The following is a 9,134-nucleotide window of genomic DNA, read 5'->3' as shown; positions in this document are numbered from 1 at the left end:
CAACAGTCCATCGCCAAATAATTCTCTGATGGTTACTTCCGGATAGGTTATCTTTTTACATAAGATATTAAAGATAACAGATATCTGTAGTTAGTCATTATTCAGATATTTCAATAGGATGAGGGATAATGAAGAACCAAGATACCGAAAAATTGAAAAAAAGTTTATTGAAGTGTTGTCAGGTGTAGTTGGGTCTTGGTGTGTTGAGGATGACTCAATGTGACGACAGGGGTCCAGTTGAGGGCTGGGGTCCAGGTGAGTTCTGGGGTCCAGGTGAGTTCTGGGGTCCAGGTGAGATCTGCGGTCCAGGTGTGGGCTGGGTTCAACGAGTGAGACAAACTGTGAGCACAAGCGTGAGACAGGTGAACTTTCCTCAGGTTCACTCACCTGGAACCTGGGAATACGGCGTCTCTGGAGCCCTGGGGAGTACTGAAGATCAGGAGGTATTTTCGGCCTGGGGTTATTTAGGAGAGATGCTGAACATGCCAGAGGTGTTTCCAAGCTTAAATGGGAGTTGTGTGGATGGTGGCCCTCATGTGGGGGTTCATTGGCTTGAGGTATCGTGGTTGCTTCTTGGATAGTGGTGGCCGGTTGGTGAGTTGTGGTTTTGGGATGTGTGGAAGCCTGCGAGGAAGTTGTGGCTTTGGGATGTGTAGAAGCCTTGGAGGAAGTTGTGGCTTTGGGATGTGTGGAAGCCTGTAGAAAAGTTGTGACTTGTGGAGCGGAAAAAGTTTGTGATCTGGGCACAGCTCGGCACTGCAGCTGTGTAGTCTGCAGTGTTGCAGTTTGCGGCTGAGTGGTAGTGTGAGCTTTAGAAGCAGAGCAATGGGTGGCGACGGCATAATGTTGGGTGGTAGTGTGAGGCACGCTTACAGTGGAGAGATGTGGAATGAGCTGAATGTTTGGTATAGTGTGAGGGACAGTTACAGTGTGTATTTGTTGCTGTGGATGATATGCTGCCAGAGGCTGAAGCCGGGAAGATCCCTGGGATGGTAAATAAGCCTGGCAATAATCGTTTTTATGAAATAATAACTGGTGCTGTGAGTCAGTCTGTGGTCTGTCATCAGATGCTCTCCTGGAACGCTGGAAGTGTTCAAAATGAGGAGACAGAGGCAGCAAGTAGCGAAGATTCAGGCCGTCATCTTTCAAACCCGGCAATTTGGAAGGCGACTCGATCTTCACGGTCGGGGTTGCGATACTATCCGCTTCTACCTCTAGCAGGTGCACGGGACCCCCTCTGCTGCAGGTAACTCTGGAGCCAGGCCCCTGATGGATGTGGCTGGACAGTCTTCGCGATGGCCTTCCAGGTGTCGCTTGCGTCACCACCACAGGCCCCGGAGTGAACGTCGTCAGTAGCTCTAGCAGAAGAAGAGTAGTATGATTAAAGCTCGAGGAACTGTTGTTCAAAAATTACATTTATATACACAAAACTCGATCATACAGGCGCATCTGAATATACACTCCAGAGCTGTTTTCAATAATGGCTGCTGAACTTAAAACCAGTCAATTAATGGTTCAACAAATAAAGTCAGTGAAGAGAAAATAAGGGTGGAATGTGAACTGGTTTTGATGAAAGAAGTCGGGGAAGTGCTGGACGACCTCAGGACCTCTCCTGTGTAACTGAGGACACATAAACTTGTCTTGGAATAGAAGAAAATTTAATAACTCAGGCAATGAAAGCTACTGGTAAGAAATCATAAAATTTGTAGAGATACTGTTTACGCTTAACACGGAGAGCAGCTTATCTACAGTAGCTGTATTTGTGGAATGAAAACTAATAACGCTGCGTGACGCCGCAATGTACTACCGCAAGAATGCTGTGTGGTGCGACACTGTGACTAAAGTAGGAATGCTGTGTGGTGCCACACTGTACCTACCGCAGGAATGCTGTGTGGTGCCATACTGTACCTACCGCAGGAATGCTGCGTGGTGCAGGCCTGATACAGGCCACCCTGCGGCAACTCCAACAGTGGGTCCTGTGATGCCTGTTGGTGGGTCCGGCTGGAGAAGGGGCTGCCGAAAGCCTGACGTGCGCGGCAGGTCGCCACGCCCGCAGCAACAACCGCCACGCCAACCACAATCCCCACCACCACGCCCACCACCACACTTGCCGGTACCCACTTTCTGGTCCACGGAGGCATGGTCGGGCTGGCTGATCCATCCCCGGTGCTCAACACTGCTTAAAATATACAATCATAATGATAAGATAAAGTCCTAAGCCAGTGTGCTTATTTTGCACTTGTAAGGAACATGTGAACTGGGATCAGGGATAGGACGGAGGGAAGGAACGGTACCTAACCACTTGGACCATGCTGGTTGCTTGGTCTTGGAATTTACATGCTTCCACATGGTTGACCAAGTTCCAAGACCAACAAACACCTGTCATCTCTCGTGATGTATCTTGGGTACAGTTTTCCTTGAAATCCCAGTGTGTTGTGCTGAGCCTACAAGCGTGAGGAAGCTTAAATAGTCCCCAAGATAAATAAGGACCCACATGTAGATGTTAAAACAAAGACGGCAAAACTGGTAGACATAGTAGCATATTCCAGAACCAACAGGAGTAAGAAGAGAAGACATTCCAGCAACACTAACAACCTTGTTTTTTCCCAAAACAAGGAAGCTGTTGTAAAAATAGAATATAAGGTCCCTCTGGGAGCTAGTGACCACTGCGTTACCCTGCTCGAGTACCTACTGCAGCTGAAGAAGTTGGTCAGACAAAGAAATATGTTAAGAGCGATGAAAGATTACAGACATAGGGACAACATTAAGGTGAGGGGCTCTCTGTGTGAAGTTCAAGGGGAAAGAGAACTGGGAGCGTAGAATGGAAATATCCAGATACAACGGAGAAGTTCATACCACTCAAGGGGGTGAAGGAGAAAGGTGAAGTAAACCCCTGGCACAACAAGCAATGCAGGGAAGCTAAAGGGTAAAAGAAAGCGTGGAAAAATATAAAGAACTTTGTAATGAAAGGGGCAACATGCATTTGCCCTTTCGAAAGGAGCAAATGTATGTTGCCCCTTCTGAGAAAGAAAATCATGCCTGACAAATTTCATTGGGGTCTATGACAGGGTTACTAAAAAGCCAAGAAAGAAATGGCTGGGTAGACTTTTTCCTAGTGTCAAAAAGCATTTGACACTGATTCTCAAGAAAGACTGGTGTACAAGAGGGAGAAGGAGGCTGGGGTAACTGGGAAAACACCAAACTGAGTAAGGGAGTACCTAAAGGATAGTAGTAGTAGGCATCTATCAGTGTCAGGAGACTGTGGAGTTGCGCTCTGGTGTCGGCCTGGTTTGGAGTGGCCTCAGTGGCCTTTCTATCCTAAAGGATAGAAAGCAAATAATCATAGTCAGAGAGAGGAGGTCACAAGCTGGAGGAATGTAATAAGTGAATTCCCACAAGGTTCATTCACTACTGCTCCTACTTTATATGAACGACCTACCCGAGAGAGTGAGCTTATACATATCAATGTTTTCAGATGACACACAGCTGACGAGGAATGCAAAAATAGAGGACTGCAGGACGTTACAGGAGGCCTTTGACAAACTCCAGAAGTGGGCAAGCAAATGGCTACTGGAATTAAATCCCAACAAGAGAAAGGTAATGAAAGTAGGAAAGGCAGACAGCAGACCATAGGGCATCTACACCATAAGGGGAAAGAACTACAGGAACTGGAAACAGAGAAGATTTAGGAATGGATAAAATTATAACATTAATATCAGAGGCACACACAAATAGGGCAACATCTGCAATATATGGAACACTACGAAAAATTAGAACATTATTTAGAAACCGAAAGCAGGACTCATTTAAAGCAATCTACACAGGATATGTTAGACCAATACTGGAATATGCAATACCAGCATGGAATTCACATCTTGTAAAGCATAACACCGAGTTTACAAGTTTTCAGGTTTCAGTATTACAAGGTAAACCTTCACAAGATTTAGGTTTTAAGCTTCACAATTTGGTTTTACGTTTTGTATAGAAGCCTCTGGTTTTCATGCAACGCATAAAACCAGAGGTTTGCAACAAGATTGGTGCCAGAGCTAAGAGGTTTAAGCTATGAGGACAATCTAATGGAATTAGATCTCACAACCCTAGAGGAAAGAAGAAACAGACAGGATATGATCACAACATTCAAGATACTGATGGGGAATAGACAAGGTGGACAAGGGCAGCCTAACTTTAAACTGAGAGAAAGCAGGACATAAGTGGAAGCTGGAGATGCAAATGAGTCGAAGGAAAGACTCATACCCTGCACGGGGTAGTCAACAAGTGGAATACACTGAAAGAAGCAGTTGTGGAAGCCACCTCCAGCCACAAATGTAATGCTAGATACGACAAGGAATTACAACATTAGGATAGTTAAGTTATTATGCACCAGGTACAACAAGGCTAGTAGAGGGGGCATACAGAGCTAGACCTCCTTCCTCCCTAGACACCAATAGTTAAATAGTGACAGGTAAGTGCAACCAACCCCCAGGCCCCCTGTCAACCCCCCAGGCCCCCCTGTCAACCCCCAGGCCATCCCTGTCAACCCCCAGGCCATCCCTGTCATCCCCCCAGGCCCCCTGTCATCCACCCAGGCCCCCTGTCAACCCCCAGGCCCCCCTGTCAACCCCTTGGCCCTCTGTCAACCCCTAGGCCCCCCTGTCAACCCCCATGACCACTCACCGTTGACGGGTACCCCCTCGGGAGCCACTTGCTCAGCCTTGGGGGTGTGGGTCTTCATCAGTAGTGTGGTCTGGTTACCCCGACCCTTAGTGTGGCTTGCGTACATGGCCAGCACGTAGTCCCGGCTCGGGGCCAGAGACGTCACGTTGAACTTGGGCTCACTGCTGTTGTACACGGCCACCACCTCCGTCCCCTCGCGCACCTGTAATATGTAATTTAGGGATTATATTGCACATCTCCGTCTCCTCGCACACCTGTATCAATGTACACCTGCTACCACCTCCTTCGTCCCAGATCTGAAACACCTGCCCTCTGCTAAAACATTTCCCTACCTCTTCACTCTAATATATCTTACATATTATATTATATTTGCTTGTATGTTGGTGTAGCCTAGCTTTGCTTGCGGGAGTTCAGCTACAGCTTATGGACACCATCTCTGAGTCTTGTAACAGATTGATGAGCGTCTTCCCTAAACCTTCTCGTTCAGGGGCCAGATTCACGAAACAGTTACGCAAGTACTTACGAACGTGTACATCTTTCCCCAATCTTTGACGGTTTTGGTTACATCTATTAAACAGTTTACAAGCATGAAAACTTCCCAATTAACTGTTATTATTGTTATAAACAGCCTCCTGGTGCTTCGGAGCTCATTAACTGTTTAATAATTGTAAACAAAGCTTCCAAAGATTGAAAAAAGATGTACAGGTTCGTAAGTACTTGCGTAACTACTTCGTGAATCTTGCCCCTGGCTAATTCACATTTGGATTTGTTTAGGGCGTCTGGCACCATTACCCAGTTCCATTTCCTTATGTATTGCACCTCCTAGAGTATGATGGGCTGGACGGTAGAGCGACGGTCTGGCTTCATGCAGGTCGGCGTTCAATCCCCGACCGTCCACAAGTGGTTTGGCATCATTCCTTCCCCTCGTCCCATCCCAAATCCTTATCCTGACCCAGTGCTATATAGTCGTAAAGGCTTGGCGCTTTCCCTGGACCCAACCGCTTTGACTGGTTGGCACAGTGACGGCTTCGATTCTTGCAGGGCGGCGTTCGATCACTGATGGTCCAAATGGTCTGGCATCGTTCCTTCACTCCTTCATATTCAAGATCCTTGTTTTCATATTCCTCTCAAGTACTATATAGTCTTTATAGGCTATATAGTCTAAGTGCTTTCTCCTGATAATTACTCTACCTTTTGTGTCCATTGAGTACTTACCATATTTCCTGGCGTACAAGACGCACCAATGCCAGGTTTCTAATTTGTCAATTTCCCTACAAATTTTGTAAGTCGGGATCATATCTCACACGTTTCTTCTCTCCTCCAATGATGTGTTGTTCAATATGTGCTTGTTCTTGCCTGCCTCACCTCAGTGCCTCACCTCAGCCTCTCACGTCAGTGCCTCACCTCAGCCTCTCACCTCAGCCTCTCACGTCAGTGCCTCACCTCAGCCTCTCACCTCAGTGCCTCACCTCAAGATGGTAGGACTCAGGAAGGTGACTGGATGCGGAGCCAGGGGAACAGGTGACACTAGCAGAGTCCGTCGTCACGTCATGGTAATAGCAGCCAATCAGTGTGCTTGGCTGTCCTGTGGGTTGAGAAAGAAAAGATAATTTTAGGCGCGTGCGTGCGTGTGTATGTGTGTGTGTGTGTGTGGGGGGGACTGATTGCGAAAACAAGACAGTGAACGAAAGGGGGAACTAGCAAGTTGGTAAAACTGACCAATAAGAAGAATGGTGAAGACACAGGGCTGGTCGGAAGGGCCTATCACGTTGCTGGGCTGACACTCGGCTCGCTGACTGACGCCGCTGACGTTACTAGACGTCACCCACCCTACTGACGTCAGGCCCTTGTCCTTGTGACGCAGAGCTCCTCGAACTTCCTGCAAGATGCAATCTCATCAACAACAATAAAATTTTGGAATATCGACTTGCATCAATAAGAAGTGCCTGGAATATGGGGTTAAAACAAGAACCTTCTGGAATATGGCGTTAAATACATTAGGTGGATTGCCTAGATTCTTGCGCTTCTGATTAGACCAAAACCACTGTATAGTTGACGTCTGAAAAGAACGACCATGCCCAGGTATAGTCAATGTTTACTAACCCCCCATCCTATCCCACCTTCCCCCCCCCTAGGCAAAAAAAAAGAGAGAGAGAGAGAGAGAGAGAGAGAGAGAGAGAGAGAGAGAGAGAGAGAGAGAGAGAGAGAGAGAGAGAGAGAGAGAGAGAGAGAGAGAGAGAGATACAGAGAGAGAGAGAGAGAGAGAGAGAGAGAGAGAGAGAGAGAGAGAGAGAGAGAGAGAGAGAGAGAGAGAGAGAGAGAGAGAGAGAGAGAGAGAGAGAGAGAGAGAGAGAGAGAGACGCACCACCTTTCAACAGCTCTTTACCTCATGCATGTTAGAGAGGTAGGTTATACTCTCCCAGTTAAAGGTCACTTGCGGCGGTGATGCTGCGACGCGGCACTCCATCTCCAGCTCCTCCCCCGCCACCGCCAGCATCTCCACGGGTTCGTCCCACTCACACACCGGCGAGTCTGTTACGGGTAGAGACTCCATTGACGTCAGAGACCCTATTTTGTGTTTGGCGTAATTGTGAACGAATCGCCAAGTGTGTTGTGCGTGAGTTCGGGTATGATCTTTACGGGCGTGAGGTATGTTCTTAGTGGCATAAGACATGATCTTAGGGACGTAAGACTTTCTTAGTGGCGTAGACATGTTCTTAAAGTGGCTTTAGACATTCTTAGTGAGGTAATAAACATGCAGACGATGAGTCACAATAACGTGGCTGAAGTATGTTGACCAATCCACACTCTAGAAAATGAACGGACGACGACGTTTCGGTCCGTCCTGGACCATTCTCACAATCGACTTGAGAATGGTCCAGGACGGAACGAAACGTCGTCGTCCCTCCATTTTCTAGTGTGTGGATTGGTCAACAGGTAATAAACATGTTCTTAGGTGACGTAATACACGTTCTTAGTAGCGGAAGACAGATTCTTGGGGAGAACAGGCTGCAAGTCAACAAGAAGCACGGGCTAAAAGACCCCCAACAACTTCCGGAAAGTTCAATACTAAACCCGTAACTCACAGGCAATGTGCAGAGCCACGGCGTTGCTCTGACCGTCCCCTTCAGGGTTGGAGGCGAGGCAGGTGTAGAGGCCGGCGTCCCTGTGGGTCAGGTGCTTCAAGGTGAGGCTCCTCCCGTCTCTGATCACCTGGTCTCTGTCGAGAAGACGCCCCTGTCGTGGACAGGAGAACAGTGAGCTCACCAGGAACCTCGTATACTCAGCTGGGGTACGCGATTGCAGCAATAACATCACTCCATACACTTTTACCTTTCAAATTGGCATTAATTATATGTACGAAAGTTAATCACTAGTCACTAAATTGCCTGAAAAGGATTTTCATTGATCATGCCATTCTCATATATATATACACACACCTGAAAGTGTATTAAACCTTTAGGTGTATATACACAGGGAGTTTACTTAAGTTTTAGACTATATTTAGGACTTTAAGAAAACAATCCCCTTGAGACAATTATCACTAATGAACACGAGTTTGACGGCGCCTTCAGACAGAAACGAGACAGTGAGATTCTCGGAGTTAGGTTGCTTTTAAGTTGCGTTAAGAATTATTCGTTATTCCTGGCAGGATATTGTCTTATATACTTCCCTGTTAAGAGGCAAAAATTCGGCCCTAATGTCTTATCTATATATAAGACTTGGTTTGTGAGGATGTTTGTACAACTTAGGTGACCACACACACACACACACACACACACACACACACACACACACACACACACACACACACACACACACACACACACACACACACATATATATATATCGCATGAGGGAAATAATGTCAAAGGAATACAAGAACTTCATTAGGAAAATCCTGGAGAGAGATATTCAAGGCGAGGAAACACACGCCACTATGGGAACAACAACAACAGCAACTGACTGCTAAGGGGATAAAAGTTTGTAAACATGAGTGAAAAAATATGATCAGTCATAAGAAGGCCTATTGGCCCATATGTGGTAGTTCCTATTAGCCCATATGTGGCAGCTCCTATTGGCCCATATGTGGCAGCTCCCATTAGCCTATATGTGGCAGCTCCTATTACCCCATATGTGGTCGCTATTATTTATATTCACCCAAACTCATTCATATATGTCTAACCTACGCTTGACACACTCAGGTGTGTTCCTAAGTCTATTACGCTAATCCGATAATGTGTCCCATAAACCAATAACCCTGTTTCCAAGCCAGTATTTACCCAGGTCTTTACTGAATCTAAACTTATCCAATTTATATCCACTGTTTCGTCTCCTATTTTTGTGTGTATATATTTAAACCCCTCTTTATATCCCCCTTTTGTTACTCACTTTCATCTATTTATATAATTCAATCCTGTCTCCCTTTACTCTTAGAGTTCCAAGATAATGCAAGATAG

General features: G+C 46.5%; 1 protein-coding gene across 1 annotated transcript in view; it reads right to left on the bottom strand.

Moving 5' to 3' along the window:
- Nucleotides 1-90: 90 nt before the first annotated feature.
- Nucleotides 91-9,134, bottom strand: part of LOC123755323 (basement membrane-specific heparan sulfate proteoglycan core protein) — a 59,718-nt gene continuing 50,674 nt past the window's right edge. Inside the window, exons 9-15 of the mRNA XM_069328104.1 lie at nucleotides 7,761-7,911; nucleotides 7,061-7,206; nucleotides 6,394-6,553; nucleotides 6,144-6,259; nucleotides 4,675-4,876; nucleotides 1,913-2,176; nucleotides 91-1,358 (exon numbers count right to left, since the gene is read on the bottom strand). Of these exons, the coding sequence (XP_069184205.1) occupies nucleotides 91-1,358; nucleotides 1,913-2,176; nucleotides 4,675-4,876; nucleotides 6,144-6,259; nucleotides 6,394-6,553; nucleotides 7,061-7,206; nucleotides 7,761-7,911 (2,307 nt within the window). The remainder of the gene's footprint in view (nucleotides 1,359-1,912; nucleotides 2,177-4,674; nucleotides 4,877-6,143; nucleotides 6,260-6,393; nucleotides 6,554-7,060; nucleotides 7,207-7,760; nucleotides 7,912-9,134) is intronic.

This window comes from Procambarus clarkii, chromosome 20 (assembly GCF_040958095.1).
Source record: "Procambarus clarkii isolate CNS0578487 chromosome 20, FALCON_Pclarkii_2.0, whole genome shotgun sequence".
Taxonomy (NCBI): Eukaryota; Metazoa; Arthropoda; class Malacostraca; order Decapoda; family Cambaridae; genus Procambarus; species Procambarus clarkii.
The sequence above is the reverse complement of the archived record's forward strand: the minus strand, read 5'-3'. Positions and strand labels throughout refer to the sequence as shown.